General features: G+C 38.9%; 1 protein-coding gene across 1 annotated transcript; it reads right to left on the minus strand.

The window, feature by feature from the left end:
* Positions 1-1,356: 1,356 nt before the first annotated feature.
* Positions 1,357-12,835, minus strand: hapln4 (hyaluronan and proteoglycan link protein 4). Its single transcript, XM_085448855.1, has 7 exons — positions 12,634-12,835; positions 11,391-11,508; positions 6,317-6,506; positions 5,896-6,068; positions 4,685-4,800; positions 4,135-4,321; positions 1,357-2,570 (listed from the first exon to the last, which is right to left on the minus strand). The coding sequence occupies exons 1-7, from the start codon at positions 12,634-12,636 to the stop codon at positions 2,179-2,181; spliced, it is 1,179 nt and encodes a 392-aa protein (XP_085304981.1). The 5' UTR covers positions 12,637-12,835; the 3' UTR covers positions 1,357-2,178.
* Positions 12,836-14,471: the final 1,636 nt, after the last annotated feature.

Raw genomic sequence — 14,471 nt, forward strand, 5'->3', positions numbered from 1 at the left:
GTAGTTTGTGCTGGTGTCACAAAATTGGTTTGATTGGTGGCTACAGTTACTGCTATTATGTTCACAAAAGCATAGTGTGCACATTTCATTTCAGAGTTGGCAGTCAGAGTCTAAAATATCGCCTCTTATTTACAGTGACCTTACTCTTACATAATCGAGATGCTGTTTAAATGCCATCCACTGTAAATATCAAATGGCTTACCGTCACAATCCCGAGCACAATAAAAAAAAACAGCTGAATTACTTCATTACTGATGTGCAGAATACGCAATCCTTCATAAATTATAAATGCCACAGTTAATCAAGTAGGACTTTGCTCATTAATTTAGTGGCTCTGCCTAATGTCACAAAGTAGAACAAACTAATGGGACTGGGTAAAGTGCTCAGCAAATCATTAGAATCTTCACCTTTGATGATTGACGTCATCTCAAAGGAAAAAAAACGGCACAAAGACGTCAACATGTAGCAAACAGAGGTGATTGTTTGTCACGGACAGCATTTATTTCATGGTGCTGGACTTGCCATGAACTTGACTTAATTACAAGCTGCCTGTTGCTATGACGATGACATGGTTTGTTCTGCTGTGTTGGTGCAGTGCCAACATGTTTCCGCTCAGAGCTGTGTTCGCTGCTCAGCAGCTTCTGTCACTGGCAAACAATCAAACGTGCGAGGAAGACAAAAGCACAAAAAACATTAGTGTGACACCCACAAAATTGATTATGAACACAAAAGTAAAAATCTTAAGTCTCACGTGAGACTGAAAACTAAGAAGTTGGGTGGAAATTTAATGGTATGAACTTTGCTCCTCTGCTTTTTCTTCCAACACCACTATCAGGTTTGTTTTGTTTTAAATGACTTTGTTCCATACTTATCCCTGGGTCTGTTATTTTGAGTTGTAAAGAGTGTGGTACACTGGCAGGTATGACTGCATGTAATGTCGATTTTAGTGCCAATTCTAGGTACTGTAGCTAGTTAACAGCAACAGACTTTTTTCAGGGATCAGCATTGTTGTCTGTTTTGCTATTGTCTGGTATTCATGCATGGTAACTATCACCCTCACTTTAGTAGAAGTTTTTAATGTGTGGCTAAAACGGCAAGAAGCTGTAAATATAAAAGCAAAATACAGCAGCGAGTTCGACAACCATGTTCAAATTTTGACATCTTCCTTTCTGGTGAATGCACAACCTGTGAAATTTTAAGATACTACTGCCCTGCTGAGTATTACACACTACTCAACTAAGCAGTCTAGATGTACAGTGTTTACTGCATTGCTTCTGTCTGAAAGTATTTCATTTCAGTTTTCACCCAAATTCAGAAAGATTTCATCATTGAGGGAAAGAAGTGCACCGACACAAGTTCAAACCAAAACTTTTATTTTCTTCTTGAATATCCATTCATTCAGTAGTTGCAAACATCCTCAGTTATAAAGATCACTGCATTTAGCAATGACAGTGCAATCGGTGGCTCTGTGCAGTCAACAGCAATTACTGTAGCTTGTGTTCATGTTAATTCAGCCCTGTGATCTACTCGCAGCCAAACAATACATGCTTGCTTAGGTTTTCGTTAAGGTGCTGCCTTAATAAAGGACTATGTGTTTAAAGTGCAATTATTCTAGTTCAGCATTTACTACTTGTTCTTCAGCTCTGAGGATGCGATTGTGAGGTCTTAATGACATTGTGCAGAGGGTTGCTCACCAAGCAACCAATCAGATATAGGCAGGTACAATAAAAACTGTGAATCTTGGATATTTTTTTTTCTGCCTGCCATGCAGCTCATCCCATTTCTCTCTCAGTAATGAATATTTTCACCCTGGCATCAGGATCACAGCGGGGTCCAAAGCATGATTCACTCACACATGTAAACAAGATCATTTATGTTAGACTCTCTGATCTGAGTGATGATCAAGCCGCTATTAATTCTTGCAGTTTTCCGGGTACAGATGTGCTAACAGTCACTCGTGATAGCTGAATGACTCAAAACGAAAGGAAAACCACCCTTATAAAGATGTCATCCTTAATTTTACACAGCCTTGTTATTCTCTCTGGCAATTCTGCAAATGAGTGCATCTTGTCTCTGAGTGTTTTTTGCTTTTTTTTTAAATGTGATGAATGAAATCTGGCTGCTAGGCGACAGTCAAATCTGAAATTGCATCCCCCTCCTGCTCTCAGTCTTCCTACTTTAAATCGCCTTTGTGGCGTTCACGGGGATGCTGTTGCTGCTCTTCCTCTTTGTCAAACTCGCTATAGTGCTTTTTGTCTTCCCAGTTCCACCCACTGCTTCATCCTTGTTTTCACGAAAACAGTAGACTCCGTAGAGGCGGAATTTTTTATCAGGGAAGCCAAGGTTTCGGACTCCTGGCTGGGATCCTCCACAGCGAGAACGGGGGTTGACTATGGGGTACCGAATGCTGCCATCCTCAAGCCAGCCTGCTTCACAGCGGTCCAGGAGTTGAAACTTCCACGCTGCATAAAGCTGACCCACTTTGGCCGCCACTGAACCGTCTCGAATGCACGCCTTAATCGCCTCCGCATAGTTCACCTTCTTGAAGCGCTTGAGGAAATACACTTTGCCTAAGGCGGAAAAAAAGAGAGAGGCGAAGGAAAGTTGTTTGTTGTAAGAACATGTTAAAAGGTGAAGGAAAACAGAGTCAGTGCATTGTTCAGGGGGGCAGAAGAGAAGCGAATGAGAGAAGGAAGCCCCAGAGACAAGCTAAGCCCTGAGGGTAGATATTCACAGTTTTCCTGGCCTCTCTGCCTGATTGTGTTCAGAATATCAAGTCATTCCAACAACCGTCTGGGCTGCTGCTCAAAAAATCGAAAGGCAATACTGTATCAGCAGGCAGAAGTCTAAAATTACTCTTAAAATGCTTCAATTTTTGCTTTCTTCATACCTCTGAGGAGACTTTTCGCCTGGCAGTATATTAAAGTATATCGGTATCCTGATAAGCTAACTAGTTTGAACTGAGCTGAATCACAAGTACCTTCACCTAAGAAAGCAGCACAGAATAAACAATCTAACCAAGAATAAACGTCTGCTGGTTTCTAAAGCCAACGGTTTATGAAAATCATCTCAGTGAGCAAAGCTTTGCAGTTGGCTCAGTTATTGATTTTATGCTTGTTTATGTGACTGGTGGCTATTAGAGAGGCAGAATATTGTCTCATATTTCCCCAGTGGACTTTCAGTAAATGCATTTCAGCTGGACCGAGACACAGCATCGGTCACAACCGCTGCTCAAACCTCCTGCCCACAACAGACTGTCCACAGTAATTAACACACAAGGGAAGCCATGAGCAATTGTTTAAGGTTTCTGTCAAACCACCTTTTTCTCACTAAGGAAAGGCACTGGTTATTTTAAAACAGTTTGTGATTCAATAAAATCATTTTTAACTGTTTTTAAAACTTCTTAAACACGGATGCAGACTCAAACCACAGCAGTTGAACAGTTCAACAAGCCGAACTTCTTCTCACTAAGAGTTAAATGTGAAGCTCAGTATCTATGACTCTTTAGGGGCTACATACCAGCATAAACTCTAGAAGGTTGTACTATTCCTTGGCAGGTACATTTAACTTCTAGTCTTTCTGTCTGCCTATTCCCCCAACAAGAAATATTTTGCCAGTTGCAAATCTGAGTATAGCAGTTTATTCTTATAATAATCAACGTGGGCTTTTTATATACTGTCTACTCTGAGCCAAGGTGTCTTTCTGGAATAACTTTTGACTACACATACCTTTCCTCCAGTAAAACTCTTTTACTTTTCTTTTTTTTTTTTTTGTTTAGGCTTGTGAACATGAAGGTAGCATGTGCAGACTCTCTGTGGGAATGTGATGTAAATCAAAGAACAGGGAGATGAAAGGCAAGGCTTTCTACCCAGAGGACACTGTGGCCCTAGCAGGGCTGAATCAACATACCCTGATTTAAAACCAATGGCCTAAGGCCTCAAAGATCACAGGGAGAGATCAGAGATCTCATTTCCCCCTGGTCTACCACTCATGAAACATCCTATTTTTAAAAGTAGCAGCATGACAAAGTAGCACTTGAAAGCTTTTGTTCTTTCTTAATATCATGTCACAGATACTTGATAGCACTTCTTATTTGTTGTATTGTCATGTATGTCATGTATCTCCATCTCTCACCGTTGAGCTTGGAAGTGAAGCAGAAAGCATCATAACGCTCATCTTCTTTGTGCCTATAGCCGTAGTTTCGAACACCAGCTGGGGTGTCCTTACGTCCGCACTCGTCCCTGGGATGAGAGATAGGGTACTGAACTGAGCCGTCCTCCAGCCATCCAGCATTACACCAGTCTAGTCCCTCCAGCCATGCCTGCAGAAGAAGATAATGTAGGTCAGTGGGTCGATCTAAAGGATTAAAGAAATTATAGAGGGGAACAAATTCAGTTTATCTCTTGTGACATAACTCCATTGCACTTGACTTTACTCCATAAAGCCTCTAAGAGTTGGAGGACTGACCTGCAGTAAAATTCCTGATCTCCATATTCTTAATTCCAGACTTACTACTGCTCTAAAAAGTTAATGACATCAGTAAGTAAGCATATTGTAATAACTAAAAAAGTACCTGTAGACTAATGTACTATGGATGGTGTTATCTCTATGCATCCTAACTAGCAATACCTTCTCAGTATGACATACCGTCCATGTTTAATTCAATTAAAGTATGTGTATTCACCTTGTGCAGTTGAGAATGAGAAGCTAGAATGGCATCCTGCTTTTTGCAAGCATCCTCAGCCTGGTAGTAGTTGAGCTTGTAGCGCCCCTCACGGGGATAGTAGGGAAAGACCACTCCTACAGGCGACAGAATCAAAGTAGGAAGCTGTAAATGTCTTTAGTTTTTCTGAATTTCATACAGACATTAAAATTATAAGATTTATTTTAGGTATTTAGTTATTCCAAAGTTAACAAATTCCTTTGTCGCAGCAATTAAAATTAAATTAAACACCACAGACATATAGAGTCAGGTAAAAAAAAAATGAATAATGAAGAGAGAAAGTGAAGAGATATGTGCTGTCTTGGAAAACACAAGGTGCACCCTTTATGCTTCCATGGGAATTAAAAGCCAAAGTTGCAGCCAGGTGCACTTGATTAACGGATCGTGAGAAAGCGTGAGGAACTCTATAAAAATAGTGTTGGCAGTTTGCTGTACTGGTGCATTCAGATGTGTGTTAACACACTGGGAACAGAAGCGATTGTTACTGTCCATCAGTCTTGAAAGGATAATAACGACATTTCTAAGCAATTTAAAGTCCATGATTGTACAGTGAGAAAGATTATTCACAACTGGAAAACATTCAAGACAGTTGCTGATCTTCCCAGGATTGGAAATCCTAGAAGATTTACCACAAGGTCAGACCCTAAAAGAAAGAAGAAGAAGAAGAAACAAGGAGCTACATCTCAGACTCTACAGGCCTCTGTTAGTATGCTAAATGGGTTGTTTGGAAGGGTCTCCAGGAGAAAGTCTCTAGTGTTAAATTCAAGTCCAAAATGCTGGGGCAGCACCTTGAGATGACTCTGCATAAACAATGAGCTGAAGCAATGCTGTAAAGAAGAGTAACAAGTAATAAGTAAAATGTATAGATCAATCAATTAAAATGCAGTATGACAGTTAACTTAATAAGACAAAAACAAATTTGAAATCATAAATTCAATAAGATAAGTATACCTTTAAATAACAGTATTTAATAATAATATCATTATATAACAGAACAAAAATCTTCATCTTCAAATTCAACAAAGCAAACTAAAAAATCATTTAAAATGACTTTAAAAATACATGCATATAAGATGGCATTTAGGTCTCACAGTATAACAGTGTGCAATGCGGTGAACTCAAATAAACTGAACATTTCAACAAAATTAACTACAAATGGCCCAGAGCCTGACCTTCTAAGTCAAGGTTGACAAATCCTGTATCGTCTTCCATGTCGTTAGTGACCTCACACTCGTAGCGTCCATAGTCCTCCAGCGTGACATTTTGGATGATCACCGATGCGTCGCCTGGTCCTGCTTGCTCCAGAAACACACGGCCACGATACGATCCAAACACACGCTGCTGCCTGGAGAGATTTGAAAGACACTCATTGTCCTCAAAACAGCTGCTGTTAGCAAAATGATTGAAAAATGCTCCAACCTGAGAAAATACTTGGATGATAAACTGTGTGTGACAGAGTTTATTATGTCAGTGCATCTTATCAATAAAATTAGCGAAACTAAAGCAAATTTGGAAAAAAAAAATCATGAAATCATAATTAGTTAAAACAAAAGTGCAAGATGAATCAACTGAGAATAACGATGCAGAATTTACTTTCCCAGTGCTACAAAGACGTCCTCGAACTGCAGCGTGTCCGTCACTTTGGTCCATTTAATCCTGATGCGAGCAGGATCGACGTTCTCCGGCTCATGATGGAATCTGCAGGGCAAAGTGATGGAGCCACCCCGATGTGTCACCACTTTACCAGGGGCAGTCTGCACAATCACGGCTCCAGTGTCGTCCTCTGAAAGGAAAGAAGAAGGAGGGAAAATTGGCTCAGTTTATTTCACTGCTACTGATGGAAGATTTTTAGTAATATATTCTTTTATATGCAGGTTTGTGGCTAATATTTCTTTTTCTTATTACTAAACAGAAGTCTATTTTGGGAAATATGCGACCCATACTTGTAACTGTAATCATGAAATTCAGTCTCTGAATCTATTTGTGAGGCTTATCTCTCTAAGATGCCTGCAAAAATTGAATCAGCATCAGCTAATAAAGCGTGTGCTGTTTACTTGTGCCATCACATTACTGCTCCGGTAATTGAGCATATCAACAGAGGAGAACGTTTTTTTCCTACAGAAGGGTCCAGCAAGCAGCACACTCATCTTCCTGTCTGCTCTATCATGACATTACTCACTCTACAATTTTAACCTCCACTTCTGCAGAGAGCGATTCACCAAAATTACCCAAGACTAATGGTAACCACAGTCCTCTTCCTCCAAATGGACAATAACAAGACCTGTTTAGCATTTTTGGCAGACATTTGTTCAGACGCTCTGTGTGCACACGCACCTAGGCAACCAAAGACTCACAACATGTGTGGGGTAAACATTTAAAATGTTTAATGAGCAGCTGCAAAAGGTTTTCTGCTATGTTGTGACCAGATAAAGGCACCTACAATTATCCATGCCAGCCAGCAATTAGTCCTGTCACTACTTACTGGTCTCTGCAAAGTTGTTTATCACCATCACAAATAAAAGCATCAAGTGATGTTTAATCAAAACTTTGAGCGCATTATTTCTCAGCGTTGGAGGTTATGTTGTGACATACTTATGTTAAGCCAAATAACACAAAGTTAACATTTTCATTAGGTTTTAAAAATTTCCAGCAGTGATAGTGTTTTCAGATCCAAGGGGTTCATCAGTCACTTTTAAAAAGGGTCACACTGTTTACTCTGGGGATCTGCAAATGTTTTAACCCTCCTGCTGTTTCATCTTCACTTCACCTTTTCTTAAATTAACATTGTTTGGCTGCTTTATGCTTCTAAATCATAATTTAATGTGGACTTTCATTCAAGTCAGTTTTATTTAAATAGTGGCAAATCACAACACTTGCCTCAAGGCGCTTTGTATTGTAAGGTAAAGAGCCTACAATAATACAGAGAAAACCACAGCAGTCAGATGACCCACTATTAGTAAGCACTTGGTAACAGTGGGAAGGAAAAACTCGCTTTTAACAGGAAGAATAGGCAGAACCAGCCATGGAAGCATGGCTTTTCATCTGTTGAAATCTGCTTCAACCTGTTGGGGATGAGGGAAAGGAGACAGTACAGGCAATATGATTAAATGCACAGTGTTTTATAAACATACACAGAGTGAAAAGAGGTGAGTGAGGAAAAAACAGTGCATCATGGGAAGCCCCCAGCAGCACCATAACTAAGGGAGGAATCAGGGTCACCTGATGCAGCCTTAACTATTTGTTTTATCACACGTAGGAAAATATTTAGTATACACATCCAGAAATGCATACACTATTATATATTGTACATATATTTATTAGTTTCAGGTTGGCCATTCTTGTATTTTGCTCGTTTGTGTTGTTGTGTTTGCACATCTCTGTTGCTTGTGGGGCTCGCACACAAGAATTTCACTCGCATGTGCTGTGCCGGTGTGCCTGCACATGTGATGTGACAATAAAAAGTGATTTGATTTGATTTGATTTGAAATGGAAAGTATTAGGCCTACTCTATAAAAAGTGGTGAGGGTGTCTATCTCCTGAATCCAAATTGGGAGCTGGTTCCACAGAAAGTTGAAGGCTCTGCCTCCCATTCTGCTTCTAATTACAGAGGAATCACAAGAAAACCCGCAATCTGAGAGCAAAGTGCTCTGATGGAGTGATATGGTGCCGTGAGGTCTTTAAGATAAGATGATTATTGATCATTCAACACCCTGTATGTGAGGAGAAGGATTTAACAGAGAGCCAATGAAGAGGCTAATATGGAAGAAATATGCTATCTCTTTCTAGTCCTGTCAGTACTCTCACTGCAATATTTTGGCTAAACTGAAGGCCTTTCAAGGATTTTTTTAGGACAGCCTGATAATAGTAAATTACAAAAGTACAGCCTAGAAATAAATAAATTCATGAACTAGTTTCAGCATCACCCTGAGAAAAGTTTTTAATCTTAAAGACATTGTGCAAACGCAAAAGTAGTCCTATACATCCTGGTCAGAAACAACTCCATGGTTACTGACAGTGCTACAGCAGACCAAGGTAATGCCATCCAGAGCAAGCATCTAGTTAGACACCATGTTTCTAGGTTTTTTGGGGATGAGTTCATAACCTAGGTTTCATTTGAATTCAGAAGCAGGAAACAGGTCACCCAGATCTTTAAATATTTAGGACATTTTTGTAGTTCAATGATTTGCTTTGTGTAGTATGGCTTCATTGATCGATAAAGCTGAGTATCATCTGCATAACAATGAAAATGTATGTTATGCCTTTGAATGATACTTTCTAAGGGAAGCATGTTTAATGAAAATAGAATTGGTTCCAGTATCGAATCCTGTGGAAGTACATAATTACACCTTTAACACGTAACCTCTAATACCTGTAAAACATTATGGTCAATGATGTGGTGAGTGATACCTGCACTGAGGTCTAACAGGAAAAGCACAGAGATGAGTCCACTGTCAGATTCCATAAGAAGATCATTTGTAAACTTCACTAATGCTGTTTCTGTGCTGTGATGAACTGAAAAAGCCTGACTGAAATTCTTCAAATAAACCACTCCTCTGGAGATGATCAGATTTTAGGCCTACAGAGGATTTCAACATTAACTATTTCATTCATCTTCTAGTCTAAACACAGTGTAGAAAAAGAGTAGAAAGCAAGTGTGTGACTCAAGTGAGCCAGTACCCGACTGACTTAAGTTTTCCATCATGTTTTAAAATGTCCAGTCTAGAAACAACCTAAAAGGAATAGGAATTGATGAAACATAAAGTACATCATATTTCAGTTTTAGGATTTTGCATGTCAGGACAGAAAAAAAGAAACATTTTGTCCTTAACAGGCCTAAAGATTATGTAAATAAAACCTCAGATGAACAACAAAATGTGGCATATTGCATTTAAAAATAGTCATTAATCGTTTATTTGTTTGTTTAAATGCAAAAGCAATGTGTGAAAAACTATTCACCGTTACTGCTTCCATGGGAACTGAGTGGGAAAGTCACAACCAGGCGCTGCTAATAAAATGCACTTGATTAAATGGTCATCAAAACGTTTGAGCATCTCTATAAAATCAAATCTTGGCAGCTTGCTGGTCTGGAACATTCAGGTGTGTGTTAACGAAATGCCAAGAACGGAAGACAGAGAAACAATTGTTACCACCTATCAGTCGGGGAAGAATAATAAGGCCATTGCCAAGCAATTTGAAGTCCATCATTCTGCAGTGACAAAGATTATTCAGAAGTAGAAAACAATCAAGCCAGATGCCAATCTTCCCAGGAGTGGACATCCCAGCAAATTCACCCCAAAGTCAGAATGTGCAAAACAAAAGATACATCTCAAACTCTGCAGGCTTCAGTTTGCATGTCAAATGTAAAATTTGTGAAAGGGCGAACTGAACAGTTACAGCCTATTTGGAAGGTTTGCAAGGGGAAAACCACTTTTCTCTAAAAAGAGCATTGCATCATGGCTTAGGTTTGCAGGGCTGCATGTGAACAGACTGCAAGAACAATGTCCTTTGAACAGACAAGACCAAAGTGGAGATGTCTGGCCATAATCCACAGTGCCACACTTAGTGAAAACGAGAGTATCAAAGTGTTTTAGGGCAACACAGTGGTTAGCACCCTCACCTCACAGCAAGAAAGGTCACCAGTGGTCTTTCTGTGTGGATCTCTCTTAGGGGCTTCTCCTCAGGTACTCTGGCTTCCTCCCACAATCCAAGGACATGCTTGTTAGCTTAATTTGTCATTTTATTTTGCCCGTAGGTATCAGTGTGAGCCTGAATGATTGTCCACCTCTCTGTGTTAGCACTGCAACAGACAGCAACCTTTTCAGGGTGTACCCTCACTTTCACCCCATGACTGCTGTCATGAACTGAGAGTGAGTGTGCTTCACGAACCTGTACCTATTTGTATCTAGAAGCTGATAAATTCACGAAGTACCAGCATGTCTGTAACACATAAACTACATGAATAAATAAAATTATAAACGTTATGTTGAACAACAGCAAGAATTCAATTATTTTAAACTGTTTTATTTCAAGAGAAAATAGATCTTTTTAGCTTTTACTCTGAAGGTAATATAGACAACCAGAAGTACTGCAGTCAATAGTTTAATCTTTGACATTCTCTATTTTTCTGACAAGACAAACGTTTATCTCGGTCCTCAGGTGGGCAGTGTTTAATTGGGTGCTCACAGTTCTGATAATGAACAAAAGTGAAAGCTTTGCTTGTGAAGATTATCATTGTTACAAAATGGCCAAGGCGGTTTTGTCTGCACAGCCCAATGTCACGGAAATGAATGAATAAAATCGCAATTGCCAAGAAATTCTGCACAAAATACTGTGGGATGTGGAATATATTATATATTAATGTGAATACAGGTGCACTGAGTTTGGAGAGTTAGTGGAGAGCTCCGGATCCCAAAGCCCATAAAAAGTTAAAGAAGTCTATTTTGCTTGGACTCTAAGATAACCCAGCTGAGGTTAATAAAGCTGTTCAGATTTTTCCAGTAACTTTTCCACCAACTTTTTATTACTATCTTAGTAAAAAAAAAAAAAAAAAATCCTGAAGAAACTCTACATATCATTCATGTTATTGAGCAGATAAATGCAAATCAAGATCTCCTCACCTTGGAGAAGTGTAATTGTTCATACAAATGAAAGTGTTAACTGGTCTTACCAAGAACATGCACCACTTTCCTCCTTCCTTTCTCTATGCCAGCAGGCGAGGAAGATACCGAGAGAGCAGAAGTCAGGATAAATGCCACAAAGATCAGAGGCTGGAGCTCCTTTGAGAACTGCAAGAAAGGACAGCTCATACATGACAACCAGCGCAATCGGAAACAACTTAGTAGAACTTGCTGGCAGTGCCTTGTAGTAGTTGAGCTTGACAGTGTCAACTTTGATACATCCTAAACAAGTAGGATAAAATCAACATTTCCTAGCACTTTCCAGCAATAATAAAACTCAACCAGAAAATGCATATATTGCCTGTTTAAATGCTCTGCACTGAAGCTGGTAACCAAATGGCTGAAAACAGACAATCAATTATATTAATCAATTTTTTAGCTCACAGTCACAGCACAAAAGAGAAGCATAGTTCTCACAGCATAGTTTAAACTTATAGCTTGTTTGCTATTTTTTATCTGCACTGCCATGTGTCTCAATTAAGAACTGGAAGTATTTTAAAGATTTTTTTTTCAGTGAAAAGTCCTGGATCAGAGGCAGCCAGCTAGTAAACAAAAGACTACACACAGGAACAACACAAACATCATGGCAGCTACTGAAGAAAAACATAAATGTGGTATTTGTTGTTGTTATCATACACATTAGACATAAGGACTGTTATTACCTGTTCTCTGGCAGGTACCACAAAAGGGTAACTTTGCTAAAAATAAATAAATAAACACAATTCTCCCTGAATGCTATTGTTGCACAGGAGAGTGTGTAATGCATGGACAGAGCCAGCATGTGACACCAGTGTTTCTGCTGCATCAATATATCCATGATTGGTCGAGGGGATGGTGCAATGCAAACCACTCTGCATATGCAGAGGTCAGAGTTTCACTTCATTGTGTATGGAATAAAATCATTATAATAGTCATCTTAAAGGTGTCAAGGCAAATGCTGCCACTGCATGCACTGCTAGAGGTCTGCAATGTCAGCGTCACCTGTGAATAATCACTTCCTATGAAACAGCTCTGGTGCACCACATAAATTCTGAACATGAATTCAGGCCTCAGTGAAGCAGAGTAACTAAAGCAGCAGCTATTGTACATGCACATTGCACACTATAAACAGCCCTGCTGCATCATTTCTCTCAAGGTTAGTCCAATGATCATCCCTGCAGCTGCACGGTAACGTAGCACACAGAACTGCCGAGCAGAGCCATACTATCCGAGTATAGAAGTGTATGAACTTACCATGGCTATCACAACAGGATTAATGCCTGGATGATGACGATGTGATGCTGTGAAGCGTTTAACTCCTCAGCAAGGCTAAACGCTGATCTGCAGCAGCACTCACCTCTCTCTTGCACCCCCCACCCCCCACCTTTCTCTCTGTTTCCAGTCCCATTGCTGTTCTCTCACTCTGCAGGGGAACCACCAGTGTTTGTGGGTCGTTCCCGCAGTCCTCCGATGACGCAGCACATATTTGATTGTGCACTGTGCGTGGATACGTCTTCTCTGCATTATAAAGCCAATTAGAGTGTCACTTATTCGACTGTCACATTGATTCAGTTAATGTGGTGAAAGCTTATTTACTTTCAGGCAAACCAATGTTTCTTTTCAAGATCAATATCAATAATAGAAACTGTTTGCATGAAATGCTGACTGAGAATTAAGACTGATTGTTGTATTCAAGACAAATCAAATTCACTTAGATAACTTTATGGCTGAGTAAGAGAAAGGTAATAAAGAGTGCACTTTGAGCTCAAGTTGTTGGGTTTTCTCTTGTTGCATTGAAGGGCCAGTAATTAACATGAATGACATACCATTACACAAGGAATGTGAATTGTTCTTACAGAATTCAGAGCATATCATGAAATATAATTAAATATAATTCAAATATGGCTCCAACTATTTGAAGGTGGAGCTTGGCATCATTAGTTTAAAAACTTTTACAGAGATAGTTGATTATAGTGCAAATGAAAGATTGTGTGGGTTCAGTTCAGTTCAGTTCAGTTCATTTTTATTTCAAACATTTCAAACATGTGCCTTCACAATCATTACAAAATATCATTCCATTATTTGTTTGAAAAGGAGTAGGCTGAAGTATTTACTTATTTGTCCCTACCCCCTCAAGTTTTACCTCTCATTCATTTAATTTTTTTTTTTGTCTTAAATTAAACAAACAACATATGAAACATATAAACATATGAAGTAAAACAAAACATAACATACATAAATCAAAAACAAGAAATTAGCAAGCCCCACCACAGTATAGTTTCTTTCATATGAAAAATACAGAATGTGTATATTTGCAGATACACAAGTTATGGAAAAACAACAAACCAAAACAAAACAAAAAACAAAAAACAACCAAAAAAGAACCGCAACACCATTACCAGCAACATTACCATCCTGGGTTAACCCTGTTTTCTTCATTCTTATACTTATTTAAAATTAGGTTTTTATATTTTACTTTAAACTGTTTTATGTTTTGACTGTCTTTTATTTCTTCTGTTAGACTGTTCCATAATTTAACTCCTGCAATTGAGATTGACATAGTTCTTAAAGTTGTTCTAGCACTTTGTATTTTTAAATTCCATTTCCCTCTTAAGTTATACCCACCTTCTCTTTCTATGAACAATTTACAGATTTCTTTGGGAAGCAATTTATTTCTGACTTTATACATTATTTGCGCTGTTTTAAGCTTCACCAAGTCTTGGAATTTAATAGCTTGCATTTTGACAAAGAGTGCATTTGTATGGTCCCTGTACCCTACATTATTTATTAATCTAATGGCCCTTTTCTGTATTATAGTTATTGTTTGTGTGTTACTTTTGTATGTGTTTCCCCAGACCTCTACACAGTAGCTCATATATGGCAGTAGTAAAGCACAGTATAAAATGTGCAGTGCTTTCTGATCCAACATATGCTTTGCTTTCCCCAGGACGGCAATGCCCCGTGCCAATTTCCCCCGAACATAAGTAATGTGTGGCTTCCAACAGAGCTTGTGGTCAATGATCACCCCAAGAAATTTTATTTCATTTACTCTTTCTAAATATACATTGTCAACACATATTTCTACTTCGATG

The sequence above is a fragment of the Copadichromis virginalis genome, linkage group LG23, assembly GCF_057382275.1.
Source record: "Copadichromis virginalis isolate Kocher_CV1m ecotype Utaka linkage group LG23, C_Virginalis_male_GT1.1, whole genome shotgun sequence".
Taxonomy (NCBI): Eukaryota; Metazoa; Chordata; class Actinopteri; order Cichliformes; family Cichlidae; genus Copadichromis; species Copadichromis virginalis.